We start from the raw sequence: 24166 nt of genomic DNA, 5'->3' as shown, positions 1-24166 counted from the left end.
ATTAACTGTAATTTTCTGTGGTATAGACTTATTTGTTGTATGAACTTTATAAGTCAGTGTCCCAAACTCTTTCCCCAGCGCTCCAGGGCAGCCTTGCAGAGGTACCTGTTCTACTGCAACCGCTACATGAACCACATGCAGAGTCTGCGCTTTGAGCACAAGCTCTACGCTCAGGTTAAGCAGAAGATGGAGGAGATGCAGCAGCACAACATGTCTTGGATTGAAGTGCAGTTCCTGAAGAAGGCTGTCGATGTGCTATGCCAATGCCGCTCCACACTTATGTTCACTTACGTCTTTGCCTTCTACCTCAAGAAGAACAACCAGTCCATTATTTTTGAGGTAAGTGTTGCTCAGTATTAACTATGTCAACCAGCAAAGTTTAAAGTCATATAAGTCCAAAGCATGATTTAAAATCTGTCTTTATTGATATGAAGTAGATGCATCTTTTTCCTAAAAAGTGCTATTCAGCATTTTGAGTGTAACTTCTGTTCCCCAGAACAACCAGGCAGATCTGGAAAACGCCACCGAGGTGCTTTCTGGCTACTTAGAGCGAGATATCTCCCAGGATTCCTTGCAGGACATCAAGCAGAAAGTACAAGATAAGTACAGGTATGTGAAATGCTGTTCCAATCAGAATCTTGCACCCATTATGGCCATGGATATCATAATCTTTTGATTTAAATAACAATTAAATTTTTCTTTTTTTCGGGTAGATTAATTATATGAAGAATGGATTTTAAATTATTTGTAAAAAGATTTCGGTAACCAAGTCTAAGCTTTTATTTATGCATCTACAAATGCCTCTTTGACTCTTCTTACCATATTTTTTTTTTGTTTTGTTTGTTTGCCATCACCACGATTCTGGCATCATTCAACATTTTACAATTCTTCTTTACAGAATTTGCATTGTCTAAGTTGGTTAATTTAATGATCCAATTAAGTACCTTTAATGCAAGCCTCCTGAAAGCAGGAGGATTGTAGGTCTGGGATCATTAATCTGGTTCAATAACCGCCGTCCAAGTGTTATGGTCCATCTGATGCAATTTGTTCGATCAGTTGAAAGGAAAGTAGTTGGAAACTTCATGAATAATCTAGAAACCAGTAAGGCTCAATAATCGTAAACTGGATGCAGGCTGAACGCCAGTGTAACTGTTTGTAGCAAAGAATTCAGCATCAGCAGGTGGAAAAATGTTAAAATCAAATGAGACAAAGACTTTGCTATTTAACCACAATAAGAGGACGTATATTTTAGGGAATACAAGTGTAGCTTTCAAACTTGTTGACACACTTCACTCATTATATTAAGGGGTTTGTTGCTCAAAGTGAATGGAATGAAGAATACCGTAAATCCTCTAATATTGGCCTGTATTCCATTAGCCGCTGGGTCTGTAATAATGGCCTGTCTGGCTGTCGGTGGAGGTAAATACTGGCCGGACTCTTATACAGGCCGGGGCTATAATTAGAACCAACAATGTTCCTGGGCAGTCCTCAACAGCTTCTGATAGTAACATACAAGTACCACAGGGGGGCAATGTTTGCTAACGAATCCAAGCCATTAGCATTTGAAGTCCTATCCTTAGCGCAGACAGGAGGTCGGCTTGTTTTGTTTTTAAGACCGAAATTGCGGAAAACAACTCATGAAGTTGGACCAGTTAGAAGAGCGAGGTGCGTGAGAACGCTGGGACCCTTTTTCCACCTGGATCTCCGCTCTTTTTGGCCCTCATGTCCCTCCGTTGTCGGACTACTTGCCCCCACTTCCTCATCGCCGCGGACGTATCTAGACCGACAGTGTACACCGCAGACCACGCTTCAATGTTAAGCATAAATCAAAAATGTCTGCATCAAGCTCACTAATACACACTGCTGCAGGAGTATAACCAGCCACACAATCGTTCTGATCTGAAAGACAAATGTGAATACCGGTAGGTCTGGTGGTAACCAGGCAGCGTTAAAATGACAGAGTTTCATTGGCCTTCATTGTTCTAAATTTCCCTTGAAATGTATGATACTAGTAGCCTACTTCCACTTAGCCTGCCTCAACTAAAAATTTGCTGTGATGGCAGAACAGTTTCCATTAATTTGTTTTTTAAACTTTGTTTCGCAAGTCAGTTTGGCCAAGATTCCATTGTGTCTTTTTTTTTTTTTTTTCGTATTGCCTTGCAGAAAAATTGTAGCTGCTGGAAGTTGTCTGAATAACATTCTGTATACCGTTATGGTAACTGTACTTTTTCAATAAATGAACCTAGTATTTTATAGGTTTAAAGAGACACAAAATCTAATTTTTATTAATTCCACTGGTAGTCTGTTTTGATCAAATAGAAACAGAGGCCTGCCTCTAATTCTGGCCTCCTTCCAATAATGACCTGGACCAAGATGTACCTGAGTGAAATAAAGGCCCCGGCCTATATTAGAGGATTTACGTTTACCTTACAGGATTTACCTGACATTCAATCATTATCGGTCTGCTTGACACTGAGCAATGACTCCAAACACACACAAAAGGAATGAAAATGATCAATGTTGAGCTACTGTTTCGACTCTTGCCTTAAGCCATTTAAAAATGTGCAGATTTCACCTAAAAGATAAGTTCATGCATGGATAACAACAAATAAAGACAAATCTGCCATTTCTGGTAAGAAGAGTGGTAAAATATGGAGCCACTTTTTATGCTGAGATTTTGATGGCTACAAAAAGCAGGGGGGTTCTCTGCATCTTTAATAAAGCGAGAACCCATGCATGTGTCTGAAGAATGAGTATCTAAAGTTTTGACGTGCAAAGCTATTGTAGATATCTTTGTTAAACTTCTATCATTGTTTCAAAAACAATGGTTCATTTTGACTGTTAAAGCTTAACATGATTAACGTATATTCCTCTAAACAGAATTATGATTTATTTCCCACTTGCTGTAAATGTGGTCTGCTTTAAAATTTCTCCTGTGTCCATAGATACTGTGAGAGCAGACGAAGAGTGCTGCTACAGCACGTACATGAAGGCTATGAGAAGGACCTGTGGGAGTACATCGAGGATTGAGGACACGTCCCAGAGCAACGGACTATTGAGTATCTTGACAAACTAGAGCGCTGATGCAATTAAACAGGGCAGCAAGGGCCTTCTGCCGCCTCTCCTTTGGCAACCAACCACTTTTGCATCTTTTTTTTTCTGTATTTCTTTAACAAATAAATCTTAAAATAAATTATATTTAAAGAAAGTGTAGAGTAATACAAAGAAAGTGTACTACAGTATTGTTAGCAACAGAAGGGGGTCTTCAGAAAGCAGAAAAAATCCATTGTAAACAAATACATCCTTCTGGCCTGTATTTTAACCCTCCTCTAAACTTCTTTTTTTTTTGTGAATCTGTTCTGTTTTGATTTTTTTTTTGGCTTTTGTTTTTAGTTTTTTTTTTTTCCTTTGTTATAGGTGTGAAAAAAAATGTCAACACAGCTTTAATTGTCCCGATCGTGTCGGCAATATTTAGTGAACTCCTGGCCTGGATGGCTGAATATTGATGAACTGATTGCAAATGGGGCAAAGACATTTCAGGGGGAAAAAAAGAAGAAAATAAAAAGAACAAAAACAGCAAGTCTGTATTTTTTCAATCTGTAAATAGTCCATATGCATGGAAGTTAAAGAGCAAGAGTGGCACGTGTTTGCATAATTTTGAAATATTTATTCTTTACCGATCTTGAAAAAGATGTACTTTTGCCCTTTAGGTTGAGTCTGTTTACTCCTCCCAGAAGCAGCGGGAGTTGGGAAGCATTGGCAATAATGCGTTCATCCCATCGTCATCAATCTGCTCAGATCTCCAGAGAAAAGTTCCTCCTTATCAGTTTAGTCTGAAAGGGAACTAGAGAAGGGTGCTCAGGTGATGAGATAAATGAGTCGCTGAAAGTATATGGTCTAGGTTTTAAAAAAAGACACAAAAAAAAAAAACAGTGGAAAAGATTTTACAAGTCAAAAGTAGGAACATACCAGTGCTATTTCCCTCCACGCTCATCTTTTGCTGCTCCATCATCCTTTTAGAGACGCAACCAATTCTTTTCAAGAGCCAAACTGAGTGACATTCACTCTTTTTTTTTTTTTTTTTTTTCCCCTCTCGTTTTCTCCTGATGTGGCTTGAGTTAGTCCTGTTAAAGCTCGGCTTGTACCTTGAGGATTAAGAGAGGGTTAGTAGAATGTACTGACAGCACAGCATCGTAGTGCTTCTAATTGGGCTTGATAGCTCTCAAAGTATGCTTGGCGTTAACTTCACTCATGCAGGCAACTCCTTAATGGCACATGGTTGTTTGTTGCCCCCTGCGCTTTGAAGAGATCTCTTGCCCTGCAGTAAGACTGAACATTGCTTTAAACCAAGCTGCAGCAGATGGGCTTGAGTAATCTGTGAACAGATGAGGATTTTTGGACAAATCTGAAGGTTGTAGGGTTGTTTTTTTTTTGTATTGCCGATATACTTTTACATAAGAAGTTGTTTGTTTCTGTTTTTTTTTTCCCTTTTTTCTTTTTACATGGATTGAGGTTTCAATAGTGAAATATCAGAGCCCCTCCAGGCGCATTGCATTGCTCTGTGTGGCAGCTGCCCTTATTGTCAAGCTCTCTGTTTTGTAGATGCTCGTTTATGTCTCTGCGATGTGGCAGTCTTCACAAGGTTTACTGGAGGGGACGCGATCGTTCCAGGCACGTTGCAAGTTGGAAAGATGACACCAAAGTGTCAGCCATCGTTTAACTACATCCTTTGCCCTAGTTTCAGATCTTTGGGGAATTGTCTCCCAAATGCTTGTGTTTCAAGTTATTTTATCCTAGCAAAGTATAAACTGTACTGTTTATTTGAATAAATGTCATGAGAAATCTCATTATTGGGAGTGCTGTGTGTGTCATTAGAGTAGCTTTGACCTCAAGCAGATTAATTAGCCAGATATCAGGAGATGTGCACTGATGAGTCCCTTCCTGGCCGATACCAATTTTTGGCTTTTTCTTTTAGGTCTGACAATTTTTTTTTTTATTATTATTATTACAACACATAAAGGGGGAGAAATGGGCTCCAGGTTCTGTGAAAGATAGTTTTGAATTAAACTAAAAAAGTATGGGATTTCTCATGTTGAGGCATCAACACTTCATTTTAATTGAACTAAAATTATTTACACACATTCTGTTATTGGTGGATTTAAAGGCAAAATATGTTTGGACCACTTGGTTTGATGCTTTTAAAAAAACGGTAAAATTGTCCAATTTTCGCACTTCTAATCAATCAAAGATTTCTCCTTTATGTATTTAGCACAGGTATACTACAAACCTTCAGAGCTATGTCTTCCTGAAAGGAATCCGTTCGGAAGATTTCTAATATCTTTTTTTTTTTAATTACTTGCCTTCTTTTTTTTTTTTTTTTTACTTTTTAAGTTTCTACAAATGTTTGCATAAGATGACAAAATATGAATGGATTAAAGTTGCTTAATTTTTTTTTTTGGGATGTTGTCTTGCATTAACTTCAGCTACAGCTGTAATCATCACCCTAATCTGCTCTCCAGGACACTCTCTGTTTTCACTGTCTGCTACAAGTTTGTGACCATTTCAGGCTTTTTTAAATTTGTTTTTGGTTTTAAGTTTTGGTGTAACCGAAGCAGCTACTTGCATTAAACCAAGACATCCAAAAAACTTTTAATACTTTTCTACATACCTTTCCTTTATGCTATTAAAGGTGTTTTATTTCCTTATAGTGTAAAATGTGAGGGGGGAATTAGATGTTTGTTTTTGAGTAAAATATTAAAGTGCAAAATGTTGCAAACACTCTTCTTGCATGGATTGTTAATTATGGACTACTGTTTCAGCATCCACTAGCACAGTCGCGTTTTAGTAAATTGCAATATCATTAAAAGGCTTACTCATTTCAGTAAGTCGGCGTAAGAGTGAAACTCGTTTTCAATACACACAGTGAGATATTTCAAGAGTTTATTTTAGCTTGTTTAGAGGATTGTGGCTTATAGGTCAAAGAAACAAATTTTGTCTTTTATAATGGAAAATATTACAGGAAACTGGATTAAAAAATATGAAAATGTTATAAAATAGAGAACTCCTGACTCAAGTAATCCAGCAGCTAGATATTGGCCTTAACCATGAGGGTTAGTCCAGACACTCGATGCTACAAGCTAGCTGTTAGTTGGATCCAGGAACATAAATCAGGGGTCTGCAACCTTTGAAATCCAAAGTTATTTGAACCTGGATTGAGCCAAATAAACGCACATTTTAATGAAACAAAAGCTGTTTTTTTTATTTTTATAAATATCTGCTATAGAAATCTGTTGCAATTTTTTTTTCTGTTTTGAAATGGAAACATAAAATTCTTGGATTTTCTTTAATACCATGTAAATATTTGTGGGGGAAAAAAAGTTCCTAAGACAATTACAAAACAAAAACAACTAGGTTATTCAGTTGTTTTAATCAAAAATGCTTTTTAAAATTTTTTTTTAATCTGCTAAAGTTTCCAAGATGGGCATATGTTATTACATTATACATTTAAACTTTTAGGATCCATTATAGATGGTCCAAAAAAACCTTTGTTGCCCCCCAGCTGCATATTCTAGATCTTTGATATAAATGGAAAACTTAGGAGGAAAGATTTGCTAGAAATATTTTTCAAATAAACCCAGGTTTAAATATGATTGTGAAAGTTGATTCAAGTGTTTCAAAATAACCTACTTTCTGTTCAGACAATCCCAAAACTGTGACATCAGAGGTCTGCAATCTGGGAGGGAAAACAGATCCTACTGTTGCTTAGTAACCCAGAGATTCAGTTTAAAGTGAAGTTTGAACTTCATCTTAAAGTAAAGAACCCAGAGCGGCTGAAAAAACTGGATCCAGAGAATCCAACTTACTTTAGGTCTAAGGGGTGATGTTTCGAGGCTTGGTTCCACAAAGTCTAAGATTAGCATCTGTAAGGAAATTCCACAACAATTTGCTGTCTATTGAAAAGCTTTGAATTACTAATTCCTGATTTGACAATGATTTGCTATCCGATCAGCCAGCAAACCTATGCTGGAATAGAGAATCTTTGTATAAAGGAAGTTGATCTAAAGACAAATCAACCTGGGATTTCTTTACAACTTAGCAGACATAGTATCTACGACTCACTACACTGATTTTATAACTGAGGCTAAAAAAAGGCCCAAACCAGGCAAGTACAAAGTGCATATACTGTACCATACTATAGTATGGATTAATCTTAGTTTAAAGCTAAAATCAAAAATAATTTTAACCTTTTAATTTTAAATGCACACATACAAAGCACAGGCCCAGAGGATAATTATTCATGTAGAGGAGAAAAGTTGCAATAGTATTTACTTCCACAGGATGGAGACAAACTCAGATTTCAACTTCCTATTTCTGCATTTCTAGGCGTTCTCTCACATTTCCAGTCACACCAATGCACTGTTGGTCAGCTGGGTGGTAGTTCTGCCTTTTCTAATTAGGAATAAATTCCCATAAACAGATTTTCTCTTTCATGTTCTGAACAGATGATGTAGCTGTTGATTAAGGAAAGATTCGGCAACATGGGGAAGTTTGGTTTGAATAAATGATGCAACCGCCTTTCAGTATAAAAACATTTATTTTAAAGACCATAAAGATCAAAACCGTTCACTCTCAAAGAATTTTAAGACCAGTCATACAAAATGTAAAAACAAATGAGGTTCAGTCATGATGGAATGTCAGAATAATATACTTCCATTCCAAAATCTCAGATGGTTATTAAAAAACAAACAAACAAAAAAAAAAACAGCCAAGCAGCTTTATATAAAGTACCTTAATGCCTGCTGAGCTTAATTTGCTCCAGGAACAAATAAGCAGAATATCTCTAAAAACAAATGACTTCAAATTAAGTACTGTAAACATACACATGCATACATGTGGCACTGTTTGAAATTTGTTTACTTTTTTGTATGAAATGAGAAGTTAAAATTTACATCGTGGTCAAACATATTTCAAATTGTATTTTCAGAGTAAAACTCAAAGCCACTGCATGTCAAAGACAAAGTCTTGTCATTTACATCTCAGGTTAAATAAAAAAAATAAGAAAACATCCACATCAGCTTCATTGTTGATCTCTTCTGACAACAACCTGTCAAAAGTAAAACCTGAGGAACGTCTAGTCTTCTATTTTAAGCCAGCCCTTCTTGTAGTCCATCATCAGTTCCAGGTAGTATTTCCACTCTGGCTCACTGTCATACTTCACCTCAAATATGGTTTTCAGAGGGTTGGTATGAGCTTCATGGATGCGAAGCACCTCTCCTCTGTACCACACCTCTGATTTATCATCTTCCTCATAAAGGTGTCGGATTCTTTTCCCCACCAAATCCGGATAGTAGAACCTCATGGCCCTCCTAGCAGTCTGGACAGCTGAGCGCAGGACCCAGCGCCTTCTATGCTCCGCGCTGTGGCAAGCGGACAAGTAGGGGCAGTATTTGATCTTTAGCAGAGACCTTTGTTTAGTTTTAGAGGAGCTGCTGGGGGGCCTACCAGGATGACGGAAGCGTTCTTTTCCCTTCCACCTGCGTAGCGCTTTAGGCATCCTTTGTTGGTCTCTCTCACTGCTTGCGCCCTCTCCAACCTCAGGTTGTGATGGCGAAGACTCGCCACCCGTCTCTGACTGTGACACGGCTTCATAGCAAGCCCTTTTTCTCTTCAGGCCCACACTGAGCATCTTCCTCAGCTTAAGAATCATGCCTGAGCAGTTCTTGGATTGGACCAGGCGCTCTGAAGGTGGATTGTCGGGCAGCAGACTTGAGGATCCCTCAGTTTCAGCATCGCTTTGAGACGGAGACAGCTCGTCCGATGTTAACGGACATGTCCAAGAGTCCTCACCCGATATGCTTTGTGCTGCCTCAGAAGAATCCTCCTCTGCAGCATTGTTATCCGATTCTGTATTCTTTGTCTGATTGACTTCAGGAGTTTTATTTATAGGTGATTTTAGATCACCTTCAACAACCGTCTGCTCTGCATCATTTGCCTGGTTTATATCAGACAAGTTTTTGTCCAGAAACGTATCCTTTAAACCACTCTTTAATGAGCTTCTGGTTTTATTCTTGCAAGGAGGTGGTTCGTTTTCCTCTTCCTTCATGCATCTCTTATGGTGTGGCTCTGACAGAGAGGCTGGGGAGGCAGGGCCGTCATTAGGATCAGGAGTGTCGCTGTTTGACACTTGATGCCCCGCATCTTGTTCTTTATAAAAAGGGTCCACATTTAGTCCTGCAACACAAAGATCATTGCATTTAGAAGACTAAACAACTGGTGGCATCTGCAGAAATAAACAGTGCAGAGGTATGGTATATCAATGAATTACAATATCATCAAAAGGTTAATTTATTTAAAAAAAATAATACAATATTAGATTTTTTTGTCTTAGATTTATTAGTGATACATTTTTTTTGTTAATTTTGATAATGGCCCACAGTTTATTAAAAAAAAGAAAATTTTGTTTCTCAAATGTCTTTATATTATATTAGAGCAGTAAAAGAAAAAAAAACAAAACTTTTTTAATACAGAAATGTCTTATGGGCTGCATAATTATAGAGGAGTCTGCTGACTCAAAAGTCCAGCAGACAAGTAGACACCCCGACTAAGGAGAGATAAATCCTTAAAAAAGAAGCTGGTTTCCCTCACCTAATGTATCCTGTTATTGCAATGGGACATGGAGTAGAAGAAAAACATAAAAAAAAGCAATGCTTCATTAACACTGATCAGTGCAAAAGGATGGGTGGTCAATCTCAGATCTACATATATCATACATTTTGGAACTACACTTCTAGACTGTGTCGTTAACATCTACATTAAATCAGCATGAAAAATTACTCTGTTGCTTCTGCAGCAATGATTCTATCTACAATCTGCAACTCAGCTAAGCTCTGAAGGGGCTTTGCTTCATATTCATCAAGGCTGTTCCTGCGTACTTTCTTCTACACAACTTTTTCCTCCCCTAAATTATCTATCTCTATATATCTATCTGCTCTGTGAACAATTTGCTTCTTTAGAAGTGCCATTTTTGGCTTAGCCTCCCTTTTGAGGGCATCCATTGATGTCCTGGACAAGTCAGCAGTTTCCTCTATGATTGTCTTGACTTAAATACATTTCTGAAATAAAAGTGCTTTTATTGCTCTTTATGATAATATACCACTTAAATTACAACTTAGTTGTTGTTTTTTTTAGCTGTAAGCCATGATGAACAGACAGAGTTTAAATGAATGAAGGTAATAAGTGTAAGAGTTCAGGAGTTTAATTTTTTTTAATCAATTTTTTAACTGGTTTATGAAATAAACTTCTGATGATATTCTAATCGATATGTAATTCTGGGTGGAAAAAAAAATCAGGTATCTTACAAATCAAAAGGGAAAATGACAGTTAAAGCAGATGGTAGCATTTATTTAGTGCTCAGGAAACATACTGAACAGCAATTTAGAAAGGGAACTTAGAAAGGATCTAAAGATAAACAAATAAATGAGATACAGTCATAGTGAGATTTCCTTCAAGCAAACATTATCCTGTCAACCTCCACCATCTATTAGCCGGGGGTAACACAGTAAACGTGAAGGCTGGGAACACAGTCAGCTGCTACAATGGGTGTCATCAAAGCACCAGTGAGGACAAGAGCAGAAAAGGAGCAAAGGTCCGTTACCAGAGTCAAGTGCCTTAAAAAGCAATGTAAAGCCATGTGCACTAGGAAAAAGGTGGACATCAGTTCAGGAAAGATTAAGGAGAAACATAACATCCCTAATGATTACTACATGTGTGGCTAAAACTGAACGAATGCAACTTAAGTGAGTCAGAATCGAAGCATGTGAAATTTACTTTAAGCCATCTCACCCTTCCTAAAACCTTCAGCTCCACCATCTTATGTGACAAACACAAAGCAGCGTGTTATTTTGCAGTGTAGGGAAAAATTACAGATGGTCCTAATGAATGTGATCTTTTCAGTTTAGCTTATTTTACGGATAAAAATAAAAAAAATGTGGTGTACATTTGTATTCAGTTTTCTTTACTCCAATTTAAATAACAGCGATTGCAACCAACTGCCTTTAAAAGTCACCTACAGAGTCCATCTGTGTGGGATTTCATATGAGTTCTAAATAAATGAAAAGCTTCAAGTGTTTTTCAGTGAAGAAATGTGCACAAATATTTAATATATGTTGACTGAACTCCAACAAGTTAAGAGCTCAATACATGTTTGGCCTTCATAGATGAGAGGTGTGGGCTGCACGGTGCCACAGCTCGAATCGACACGTTTCCCCCTTTAGTCCAAAAAAATTTGTGTTTGGTAAATTGGTCTCTGTAAATGGCCTTTAGGTACGTGTGTTCTTGTCTTGCCTAATGCACTTTGGTTACATCATAAACCAGCCCGCCTCACTATTTATGAGGCCAGCTAACTACAACATTTCCAAATGATTCCACTTTTTTCATAGATCAGTTGAGCTAGCCAGCCTTTCCCCTATAGGCAGGAAAATCAAGTAAAATTACAGAAACTGATTTGCTGCTAAGATATAAGAGAAGGATTTCCTGCTATTTAATCATGGAAAAGCAAAGAGTTGTTAATTAAAGGTCAGACTTATAAAACAAAAGTACACATATATACCTGGACTCTCTTTTGGACATCAGGTGAGGGTGATTCTGTAAAAAAATAAATGAATTTTATGTTGCATAATTGTTCTTCATTGTGCTTTATTCGTTACCAAAAAAAAGGGCCATCGCAGCAGAAAACTTGGATTAGACCAATTAAAAATAATTAATCAAAAAATGGGAAGTTTTGGAATGGGACAGAGAGCACTAAAAACAGAAGTGCAGTTCAGAGCCATTAAAAGGGGATGTCCTAAAAATAAGCAAGCTTGCGTTGAGTTTACTTCCAACAAACTTCTTGCAGAAAATGCAAAACCAAAACAAAAAAGAAACTCTGCAGAATATAACTGAAGCAGAATGTGCAGATTTCATCTCATCAAATCATTAGATCTTCTATCTGCTTTTTTGTGTATTTTTAGCTTGCTAACATATTCTTAATATCTCAACCTTAACTGTGGACACAGAAACTTTTCACTGACTGGATTCTTAGAAGTTTGTTTCAGCTAAAAGCGCCGTTTTGTTAATGAGTGATTTAATGCCATATTAAAAGGTTCAAAGATTATTCTGGTTTTCTGTCCTGTATTCCCTATTCACCAATTTCCCATGGTTATCTGAACCCTGCTTTTATTATAGACATGTTTTACAGTTATAACACCATTCATTTTAAAAGGAAAATTATGGTATTAGAGGCACCTAAAAAATGAATTACAAAAAACTCATTTGTAGGAACATGTGAAGAGTAAAAATAAGATCACATTTGAAGTGATATATATACACACACATATACACATATATATAGATATATATACATACACCTTTTTAGTCATGTCTTGTAAAGAAGTGCTCATTTCCTGTTAAAAAGCACTTTATCTTTTTACCAAAGTCCCTGTTCTGAGCAGCAGATTTTTTGTGGCTTTCTTTCTATTTATCAGCAATCGCTCTCGGATTTGTTGCATTCAGGAATAACATTTGTGCTTAGATTCACCCACCTGAGCTGAGGCTCCTCTAGAGTTACTTTGGACCAGTTGGCTGATTCTCTTGTTTTCTCTTGCTTTTTATCAGCCTGCCAGTTTATCTGGGTGGTAATGTCCTTATTGCTTTGTACCCGACACATGCTCTGTTCATTTTCTGTTGACGCATTGAACGCAGCTCCTCGAGATGTTTCGGTTTTTATTTTATCCTCAGCCCTCACGGTACCGCTGGATTTGTATTAAGATTACCGTAGATTATAAAAAAAGAGGTAAAATTAAACTACATTTACTTAGATTTCTAAAGGCGATTTGATGCACGGAATTTTATTTTAGGCTAAATGCATGTCACATATTTTTTGTTGAAAACCATTCCTCAGTATCATTTAAAATTGCATTTATGCACTTATTTTATCATATAAGATCCCTATTAATTGGTATACGTTTCTGATTATAACATAAAAAGTTTAAGGTATATGAAAACTTTTTCAAGACCCTGTTCATCTGTTGGTTTATTCTTTCTCCATTTTTATTCATTTTGATGCAACAAAGCTGTTTTTCCTTTGACTACCGCCCTCTAAATAAGTTTTGCTATAGCTGTAAAATTTGATGGAAAACTTTATTTTTAAAACATTCAGCGAAATCACTTGTCTAGTTCCTAATCATTTAAATGCTGTATGTCTAGCAGGAAACATTTGCCAACCAAAGCAGCTGTTATTAGTTTCAGAAAGGAAGAACTGAGAAATATTAATCACACCTAATCCCAAACATGGAACGAGAGTTAAGTGTTGGACCAATCTGGATAGACAACACGCAGCAGGAAGGACCTACTCACCCAGATGTTTGCACACATGTGTGTAGTAGAGCAGGTTGACGGCCTCGGTGTAAATGTCCGGCAGGTGTTTGATTGACATCAGCCTTCTGAGCTTGGACGAGCAGGCTCGCTTATGAAGCTGGATCAGGATCTTCTCTTCAGACAGCGTGGTGGGCCGCAGCTCCACCTTGTGCTCCTGCAGCACTTTGTCAACGAAGCTGCCTTGGACTGTGGGAAACAGCAGCTCCTTGACCACCAGCATCGGGAGAAACACAGCGCCTGTCCGCATTACGTACGGAAAGGGACAGTGTTTCTGAACCGTGTATTCCCTCAGCCTCTCCAGGATCTCTTTGAGTGCCGTTCTGATCTCCTCATTTATCCAGGCCTCTCTTGGTTTTGCGCCCAACAGACACGGCACTATTTGGTCCTTGCATGACTGAGATAAAGGCTCAGATATTTCCAGCTGAGACAGCCATTTTTTAAGGTCTTGCTCTGAAGAGGCAGACACTGATTTAGATATTAAGTTGCAGAGGGACTGGTGCAGCTCTAAGAAGTGCTTTCGTACTGGAGTTTGGCGCTTTTGTTTGGTTGTGAGTGCGGCTGTGGGCTGCGGGAGTGGATACTGCTCTGCATGTTGGGCAGTCTTGCAGTGCTTACCATCAGGAAGAATGATATTGTAGGTGGAAAGTTTAAGACAATGAGGAGGAATGCTTTTAAAGCTGACTTTCCCTGGAGGCGGCACAGGACTGGGATTTGGTTGAAATGTAACCAGGCGGTTTCTTAATGTCTCATCCTGATGATTTTGGTTTATTTGTTCAGTCACCTCAACAGGTTTCAATTTGTCTGATGATATATTTTCACTTGCAAATGAATTTTGTTTTTCCACTTCATTAGATTCGCATTTCTCTTTCAAAGCCACAGGCAATCTGTCGGGTGACTGAGTCACCTTCGGCTCTTTCTTCGTTGCTTCTCTTTGGTTTTCTGTAGAGTTATTGACACCAGGAGAATCAGCTTTTTCCACTTTAATCTGTGGAGCTTCTACAGAAGATGCATTGGCTGAGGTTTTCATGGAGCTTTTAGATTTGAGGCGGATAACAGATTCCTGATCATTTTGATCCAACCTCTTCTCTTTGGTGTTTGGCTTGAGTTTGTCGTTGTGTTTCTCAGAAGTCTGGTTGGGTTTCTGCTGCTCCCTTCCTGGAAACAAAACTCCTGATTGCTGCAGGTGCAGCTGGTAAGGTGCCAAGCTGAACACAGTGTCAATAACTGGCATAGGAGGCGAATCAGTTTTACCATTTGCCGTGGCTTTCTCCGTTTCCACCTTTTGTCGTTTGTTGTTGGTACATTCCACCTCATACACATCCTCATCTTCTACTTTGGAAGGAAGAGATGAGTGAGAAACACTCCTCTTTAGGCAATATTTATTGTCACTGCTTCCTGCATCAGACACTGGCCCATTGTGCCTGCTTCCTGTTGCGACAGTGGGGGAGTAGATAATTTTTCTGACATTATTAGGCACAGCTGCATGGTTTCTGACAGAGCAGTGGTTGGGTGATGGGGTCGGCCATGCTGGGGAGACGGGAAGACTTTTTTGCTGTTTCTCTGGGGCTTCAATAGGGGAATGGTCCCAGTTTCTGTCCACGTTAACTGCAGGTCGCGCTTGAGCTGGTGGTTCTATGTACAGGCTGGTAAATGGTTGGAAAAACCGGCCAATTTGAACGCTGGATGGCGAGACGGGAGCCGGGTTCATGTGTCTGGCAGGACTGCTTTTGTTCACCTGTATGAATGATGAACAGTGTAGCTGGTCAATCTGTTCGGTGGTTTTGGGTTTCTCTTTGAGTGTAGGGTGATCAATGTGTTGGCTGGATGAGGACGCAATTATACGACTCGGGTGATATGAAGATAAGGAGTTTTGCCTTTTTGAGGGGGCTCTGATTTGGCTTGGATTAAAGTGAAATCTTGGAACTGTGTAACACGGATAGTCATAACCCTGCAAAAAAGTATGATTTGGCAACCTTTCAGGGCAAGACAGAGGAATATCAGAGCGATGTGGCCGAGACACTACGTAATGTTCTCGGGGGGTTGAGATCGAATGCTTATAAAGGAGAGGTCCATCTTCTGCCTGTTTACTACCACTCTCTTTCCTCTGCGTCCTGTTTTCCACCTCCCCGTTAGTCTGGGAGTAGTAAAACCCAGGGTGCTGTGTTAGCTGGCCATATTTGGACAAGGGAGAGCATTCCTGATAAACCTCTGAGGTCATATTCTCATATGTGGGACGGGGGGCGTATAGGCTGGGGTAGCCTGTGGGGGAGGTCTGCAAGGGCTGACTACCAGGCTGTCTGAAAGAACCAAACAGTGCACGGCTTGAGGGGCAGGGATAGCTACTGTAGCTTGGCTCTATTACAGAGGGCAGAGTTCTGACCCTGCTTGGACTGTATCCCTCCATAGTCACCTTCTTTAGCTGTTCTGTACTGCACTCCAACTGCAAGTCTTTCTGCTGAAGCAGTGCCTGTTTTCTCTGAATAGGTAGCTTTTCAAGGTAATGTCCATTGGCTTGCATCCAATCATGTTCATAAACAGTGTTTGGTATCCTAGGAGAGATGTGCTCTATACCATATCTGTGTCCTATAACACAGCCCAGTTCATTACAGCAGGGGCCGAGTCCATAAACTGGCTTAGGAATCGCCAGGTAAACAGAGCTTTGCGATGGTGAGAGGGGGTTCTCGCCTCCTGATTTGGTTTTTCTAAAACCCACAGAAGAAACAGCTTTTGGACTGTTCGTCTCAGGACTTTTGGTGTAGACTGTAAAACCCTTTTTTACAGGGCTGTGATGATCTCCCTCTGAAGAAATGCTGTCCTTCCTGTGTGCCATGTGGTTTTGTAGCATTCCTGATAGGTGACTCAGGTGACTCACGGGACTTCTGTCATCTATTGGAGACGTCTTCGGGTGGCTCCAAGGAGGGGTGAATCCATCCCTTCCTTTAATTCTGGGTTCATAAGTAAAATAGGCTCCATTGTACTGCAGACTCTGCCTACCCAGGAGACCGGGCATGGCTTGCGGTTTTGACAGTCCGCTGGATGCTACTGTTCCATCAAATAAGGGCATCTTGCTTCGAAATCCCGGGTCTGCGAGGGTCTGTATCGATTCGCGGCTCATCCTCTGGCGATGCTAAGAAGCAGTGATATGGCTCCAAACCTGGCAAAATATATAAAGAAAAAAAGAAATGTAAGATTTAGATATTTAAAACAAATGGGCATTTTAGTAGATTACAAAAGAACCGAAAAGTTTAACAATTATTTGAGTAATTGCATACAAACGGTTAGAATTTTAAAATAGAGTCTTTAAACACAGAGTTTCATTTTAAAGTTACATTTTTTTTTATGTTTATGATCATGGCAACAGCTAATGAACAAGTGAACAACATATTTCCCCCAATTCTAAAAACAGCAGGAGTAGTAAAAAGGTTAAATAAAGACATGTTTAACCACGGTCCTGTTACGGTTTGGACGATCATGGGAAAGACGGCTGACATGACAGCTGTCCAGCAGACAGGTAATGCCTACTGATGCATTGATAAGCTCTATCTAAACATATTAGTGGGAAGTTAAGAGGATGGACAACCTGGTATAAAAAAACTGCATAAGTAAGAAGAACAACTGTAGAGGTAGAGGTTTGAGGTTGGAGTCTGAGCATTTAGATCCACTGCACACAGATGAGAAGAGTGCAGGGATGAAGGTTTTAAAGATTCAAATCAATTTTACATTTTACACTAACGGTACATTAAGTTCCCCGAGTGTGGAGGTAACACAGAGGCACCGAAGATTTACACGATCCAGAGTGAAGCGTGCAATCATCGATCATTAGAGAAGCCATGTCATCTGCTGGTGTTGGTCCACCTTGTTTTATCAAGTCCAAAGTCACGGAGCAATCTACATTTTTAAACACATCATGCTTCTCCTTGTTAACAAGCTTTATAGAGATGCAGATATGATTCTTCAGCAGGACTTGGCACCTAACCTTGTGCCAGAAAGTTCCAGCTCTTTCTTTGCTGACTAACCAAACGAAGCAGGCAAGCTAAACAAAAAAAAACAGCTAAAGCCACATGGGCTTTCGTAAACTTTGCCTTGGCACTAAATAATACTCATGTCTTTAAATGGCACTACGGAAAGAAAAATGTATACCTACTTACCTGAGAAGAGCAACAGCCTGATATATAGCTGCATTTATAGCTGCACTGAGGAAGTAATTCATGCTAAATGCTTCTGAATTATTAAGTTCAAGAACCACATAATATGAACATATCTTTTATTGAAAAAAAACGTTGCATTTTTTGAAGTTGTCCGTGTTTTATGAAAACCTGATTATTTTTCCAATAAGCTGTAAACTATCTTTAATAAATTAACACCTGAAACGCATCTTAATCCTTATTTTAATGAATTGTGGAAATAAAACCAACTTTCCCTCATGTACTGGACCTATATTTAAATCTGATTTAGATGTCATCTTGAATAATCTCTCGCTTTGGAAATATGGACACTCCTAGCAGAAATATGACCATTTTGTGCACATAGCAGAGCCATCATTAGATAAGAAACAGCTTGAGGCAATTTCGCAACCTTGACAAATCTCGTGGTTTATCACACAGGTCACACTCAGTGTTATCAGCTGATTCACAGAAATGGTGGAAACGCTGTTCAACAACTAGCAGTAAAGTTACAATCTGAAAAATGCTTGAGGATGATTTATCATTTACTGCTTCAGGAAGAACTCCACATACTGAGCAATGCGGAGAATAAGGGGTTTTTCCTCAACAGCCGGTTGGTTTAGTTAGATGACATAATTCCCGTATGTAGCTGGTGCCAGTTATCACTTTAAGGGTGAGAACTACAACTCAACAAGGCGTGAAATGGCTTTAGACACACTTGATCCATTGTTAGTTTGCTTTGGTTTATTCCAGATGCTAGGATCACTGGTCTCCGTCAGATGGGAACATTCAGCCAAAACAGAATGGGTTGCTGCATCTGGCATGCATGCCTTCTCTTGTGTTTACATCCTGGGACAGAAAAACAGCAGACTGGACTTTGTGTTTCAATTCTGCATTTTTCTAACCACAAAACTTTAGCAAGATGTGATAGTTCCTTTTTTTATGTACTTCTTTAATGTTGCTGTGGGACTGAGTCATATCCTTTTTATATTAATCTGATTACCGTTTTCTTTTTTGTTGGATTTTTTTAAAGTCAGTTGAAAATTGCCATTAGTTTGATGAAAAGTTTAAAGTGCTAAACAATTAAAATATCTTTTTTTTATTTTTTTTTATCCAAATAAAAGGATTCGCAGCAGATTATCAGCAGTTGATAAAGTTAATGATGAATAATTGGTGATGTTTGCATTTTTTTAACCCTCATGCTACTGTAGGCAGATTTATAAACTCCCCTGTTTTAGTAGTGTGTTCTTTTCCATTTCACCAAACAAATCATTTACAGCCCATATAAATCATTACCCCAAAAAATAAATATCTACGGTAGCTCTAAGGTGCCAAGTAACACTCAATACTTAAAAAGAAAAAACAACTAAAGGCACCTAAAAATTAAACGCAACTGTGCATTTTTTAAAAACATCCCTGCAATCTCCAAGTTGAACCACGGATTCTTCACCCCACTGCTTCGGCACACTTCTGTGTAGAAAGTTAGAAATACAGAAGTGACTCTTCTCCCCTTTCTTATTTCCGTTTCAGCCCTGCAGAAGGAAATGTGAGTCACAAAGTGCTGCAATTACCATAAGGGGGGAGCATGGTGATCTCTAAAATCACATTAAAGAGAATAAACCTGCAGTTCATATAAAGGTTGGTTCAAATTATTTCTACCATGTGATTCTTATATACATGTATCTAATGGGAGTTACTAGGTATTGGTATGACAACCTGTTGGGATATTTACAGGCCACACATTCGCAGGACACTCAGGTCCAATGGGGGGTGGTAATGTCAGTGCAGGAGTTCTCGGTTTTTTATTATTTTAAAGAAATGGGGAACCTGCCAATCTCCACGGAAAGGTTATGTATAGTTTCAATTCTCACAAATTCATCTAATCAAAAAGCTTAAAAACTGATAATTCAGGTCACAAGTTCACAACTTATCATAAGTTCAGAAATGTTATTAGGAGTTGCTTGTTCAGGGCGACAGTGCTGTTGGGTGCAGGAGTTGCCCTGGTTCAAGCCCCGGCTCTGGCTTTCAGTGTTGTGTCCTTGGGCAACTGCATCATCTATTGATTGTGGTCAGAGGGCCGGTGGCGCCAGTGTACGGCCTTGCCTCTGTTAGTGAGCCCCACTATCAGTGTGAGTGTGTGCGTGAATGTAGTGTAAAGCACTTTGGTCAAGTCTCCTGACTTAAACGTTTAAATAATGTAAGTTTAGTCATTTTTAGCTTGAAACGTACTGCATTAGGTGATCAGTATTTTGCCACTTTTCCACTGCCAACACTTCGGTCGGCTCTAACCGGCTCAGACCGCTTCGCCGGATTTTCCTTCACATGTTTTTTTCCAGTCCTGCTTTTTGGGACCTGCTCTGGAGTAGGGCTGAAAGGGCAGCGATGTGATGCAAGAAGACTACTGCTCACCGACCGACCATGAGTACGGTTAGCTACAGGCTATAGCTATGGGGAGAAATTAAAGAATTTCATAAAGGTAGCATATGGAACAATAATCCATGGATTTAACCACAAAATTCTGCGAAGATCTTAAAAAATGTGTGACAATAAAGATATTTAGGACCCATACCGCCAGACCTATCCAAACTGAAAGCAGCGTACAACAGCTAAAGTTTATTTTGCTTTGCCTGTTCGTACTTGAAACTTCATTTTCCTTTCATACGCCCACCTTAACACCCGACCTTTTACTTTCAGTGGGGACATTTCAGGCTTCTGGGTTTCATTTTCACAAATCAGAAAACTACACCTGAAGAAGACTGACAGAACAAGAACACAACAGCTTTCTGGATTACATACAAACAAGAGCACCGGATTAAATAACAACCTTTCCCAACTGATCACACAAAAACCCAGCTGTGAAGATGCACAGTCATTTCCCCAGGAACGCTCATAACAAAACCATTAGAAAACATAAACAACTCATGTAATACTGCATGTAGAAAATAGAAGATGCCATCTGAAATTAATCCTCCTGCAACTCCAGGCTTAGATGGGGCTAAAGGTGGGGCTTTTACCCATACCTCCAGCCATCAGTGAGTGTAAAAGAAAAATAATTTAACGGCTTAGGATAAAGAAATGAGAGGAGTGATCATCCAGTAGACAGCACTTTATTGCTTTTTGCAGAGTCACAGCATAAGAAGTGCCCAATCGCGTGGTCAGTCCCTTTCTAACTAAGCAAAGAGTTGGATACCTTTTATTGCTTGATGTCCTGTAGGGAGGGTATGCTACAAATAGTTTAAAAAAAAATTAGAGTAGAAATTCTTCCAAGCAGATGAAGATCTTTTGAACTGACGCGGAAAACCAAATACTCACCTCTGAACCTGTGAGAGTTTACTCCCTCCCAAGGAGGGATCAATCTTAGGAGATAGGGATACAATGGTCTCAGTCATCGTTTGACCTTGTAGGTGTAAATCTGCCTGAGCAAACGGTTTGGGAGTAACCCAAAGACGGATACACATGAAGAAAACAGGTGATCACTGACCTTTTCCCACTACACCACACAGGTTCCCGGGCGGACTAAGCACGGTCAGTAAGGTGGGGAACTATGAAGTTATTCTTTAAACTTTGTCACATTGGTGGGTTTAAAAAAAAAAAAGGTCAGTTTAAGGTTAGGTATCAATTCAAGATGATTAGAATTAGGTTCATGTCCAAGCTTTAACTAGGCCACACAAAAGACTTTATCAATGCATGTTTTTATTCTTTTACTATTCAGAAGTGGACTTATGTGCGTGTTTTAGATTGTTGTCCTGCTGAATAACTCAAGTGTGCTTTAGCTTAAGGTCACAAACTGATAAAAAGAAAATTTCTTTCATAATTTTTTGAATAGAATTGAACTCATTGTTCATTTAGCCTGTGAAGCACAAAAATAGTCCCAGAGGATCACACTTCCAACATAATTTTGGACTATTGGTTTGATGAAACATTTTGTTTGCTCTCACATTGTCCATGAATTTTCAATTCTGTTCCTTCAGTCTATGTATTTGTTTACCAAAAGTCTGGATGATGGTCAAAAAATGTGAGAGGGGCCAATGTATCGTTCTCTTCAAAAGAGGTTTTCTCTAATAGATGCCTTTTTTCAGCTGTCTTTGGTTTGGATCAGCCTAAGTAAGCTCATCAGCGGTTTATATGTTGTTTTTTTCCTTTTTTTAGGAGGAATCATCAATACACTTTTGGATTAATTATGGTTGGTTTAACAGTCTTGAAGGCTCTTTTTTCTCACTTTGTGGATAATGGCTTTCATTGTACTTTGCTAGAGTCCCACAGCCTTAAAACTGGCTTTCTAACTTTTTCAGCCTGACGAACTGGTGATAGATGTCTAGGTTAACCTCCTAGAGCAGGGGTCTTCGACATTTTCCAGGCCAAGGTGATATATTGTATATATATTTTATAAAATTGTGTTATATCAAACTGGTCCTATAGTCACTCTATTACAGATGGAGTCATGTAACAAAAGTAATTTCTCGCTGGGATTATTAAAGTATTTCAGATTCTGATTCCTGGTTGATGGGACAGGTGTTTTGAATGAAACGGTGCCCAGCTTGAAAGAGCTCCTGTGTGTTGCTGAATGTGTGCACTGACGACTGAAAGACATCTTCTGCCTCCATTTATCTGTTTACTGCAGTGTGTTGAATGAATTTTAATTTGGATTTAAAGACATTTCAATTAGTGGAAAAAATTGCTATATAAAAAAAATCTAATCAACCAAAACTTTTGTAACCCCCATGCAATCCCTCCATGGACCCCATAGGGGTCGCGGACCCCCTGTTGAAGACGTCTGTGCTAGAGCAATATCCCCATGACACAATCATGAATATGAGAGGCGATGAAAGGATATGTTATCTGAAAACTGCATGTTTTATGCTTTTTAAATTTAACCCATTCTTGTTAGGTGTGAAAGAGAAGCAAAAACAAACGAAATAGAAATATGTGAGGGGTCGGAGGGTGCCACCTCACACCAGTAACAAGTATGTCGAGGTCATGCTAAACTTTTTTTTTTAACTAAGCACTTATTCCCCTCTTATTCTCATCACTGCAAATATCCCTGATGTGTTTTTATCAGCTGACAAACTCGAAGTTACCTAAAATATCTCAGAACATGGGTTGCAGCAGCTTTATCAAATCCCGTGACCACACATGCATCCGGAGAATAAAAGCATAGCCTATAAAACTGAGATGCAGATGTACAGGAATAGATAAAACATGGGCCCATCCAGCCTTTTGTCACCCAGAAGATGAGCATGGGCCTGCTGCCTTTACAGATATTATCAGTCCATTCTGTTGACACCTTTTAAGGTGAAAGAGAGAAAAAAAATATGTATCTATATAAATATATACCCACATACATGGGGTGATGTCTTATCTGCAAAGAGAGGAGAAGTGTGGTTTCTGTGCATGGAGGAGGAAGCAGCAGCAGAGCTGTTTTCGACGGACGGAAGGCGCGTTCTGTCAAGGGTGCGCGTGCTCGCGTGGCGAGCAGCGTGTATATGTGCGCGTGAGCGGCACCCCCCTCTAAACTCCCATGATCTATAGGGCAAAGGGTGATGGAGCGCGACTTCCGAAAGCAAACCGTCCAAACTGACAGGCCACAAACCACGCGAGACCTCGAGGACGCGCAAAAAAGTTCACATCACTGCAGGCGTGTTTTTATGTCGCCGCATACAGAAGTTTGCGATAGGAGAAATAGCCTAATTATTTCCGCCCTCTAATAAAAAGTGGCGCAGAGAGAGAGAGAGAGGGGGGAAAAGTTGCCTCTCAGCTTCTCCTGGTGATTTGCATGTTTTGAGGAATGAGTAAACACAGCCTCGTTGTCCCAGCCTGCACGAACAGCCCGGCTTCAATTGATATAAGAAGGACGCAAATAACATGGAAATAGTTGAATATTAACTTGCGATCACAGTGCGACTCATTTCCATACAGGCTGCGCACAGAGAACCACGATTAAATTATATCAATAAAAAAAAAAATTATATACCTATTGTGGCAAAAAATGCAAAAAACATTGTAAGCTGTCAGGAGGTGAGAACTTTAAACTGTGTTTTTGCCAGGTTGCTTTTAAAAATGGATTTCGTTTTATTCTTTGCAATCCTCCTGCTATTACTCAGATTTTGTAGTTTTATATGTAAAAGGAGGGGAAAAAAACTTACCTCTCTGTTTTGGTAAATAATCTCCACATATAATCCATGAAAGTCCAATTATATTGATAATAAAGAGGGGGTCAAATATCTCCAATCGGCTTTTTGTTGCGGTTCAGCTCCAGTGCGTAAAAATCCCACCAAATGGAAAACGGAGGCATGCTTAAAAGATTTGGCCCAGCTGGCCCTGAATCCTCGAGGCTTTTAGTGAAGTTAACAAAGTGGAGAAAAGACAAAAGGGTGGAGGATGGTCTTTGATCAATAGGCGGAGTTATACCCCGAGTCAAACCAGGGCTTGTTTTCCTCACATGGGATGTTTTCCCGCTGGTGACTCCCTCGTTTTTTATTGGCCTTATATCCTGAATGCCCGGCGGCCAGCTGGCAAATAAACCGAAGTTAAGACTTGTGGATGTTTTTTCTCTGACGGATCGCGCTGTGCTGCTGCTGTCACGCCTCCCT

General features: G+C 39.3%; 2 protein-coding genes across 2 annotated transcripts in view; one reads left to right on the top strand and one right to left on the bottom strand.

The window, feature by feature from the left end:
• arih1 (ariadne RBR E3 ubiquitin protein ligase 1) overlaps positions 1 to 5639 on the top strand; it is a 21639-nt gene extending 16000 nt beyond the window's left edge. Inside the window, exons 12-14 of the mRNA XM_015400683.1 lie at positions 79 to 339; positions 497 to 609; positions 2946 to 5639. Coding sequence (XP_015256169.1) covers positions 79 to 339; positions 497 to 609; positions 2946 to 3030 — 459 coding nt within the window. The 3' untranslated portion in view covers positions 3031 to 5639. The remainder of the gene's footprint in view (positions 1 to 78; positions 340 to 496; positions 610 to 2945) is intronic.
• A 1968-nt stretch (positions 5640 to 7607) lies between these two features.
• On the bottom strand, positions 7608 to 24166 carry LOC107101684 (chromosome unknown open reading frame, human C15orf39). Its single transcript, XM_015400684.1, has 3 exons — positions 23720 to 24166; positions 13393 to 16567; positions 7608 to 9231 (listed from the first exon to the last, which is right to left on the bottom strand). The coding sequence occupies exons 2-3, from the start codon at positions 16526 to 16528 to the stop codon at positions 8132 to 8134; spliced, it is 4236 nt and encodes a 1411-aa protein (XP_015256170.1). The 5' UTR covers positions 16529 to 16567; positions 23720 to 24166; the 3' UTR covers positions 7608 to 8131.

This window comes from Cyprinodon variegatus, unplaced genomic scaffold, assembly GCF_000732505.1.
Source record: "Cyprinodon variegatus isolate N-32 unplaced genomic scaffold, C_variegatus-1.0 Scaffold1132, whole genome shotgun sequence".
Taxonomy (NCBI): Eukaryota; Metazoa; Chordata; class Actinopteri; order Cyprinodontiformes; family Cyprinodontidae; genus Cyprinodon; species Cyprinodon variegatus.
This window is presented reverse-complemented; position numbering and strand designations above follow the sequence as displayed.

What these genes read in the sequence shown, in the direction of transcription:
- LOC107101684 (XM_015400684.1), bottom strand. Translation starts at nt 16,528, where the DNA reads ATGAGCCGCGAATCGATACAGACCCTCGCAGACCCGGGATTTCGAAGC. An exon ending in ACATGTGTGCAAACATCTGG is followed by an intron (nt 9,232 to 13,392) that starts GTGAGTAGGTCC and finishes TTTGTGTTGCAG; the next exon opens with GACTAAATGTGGACCCTTTT.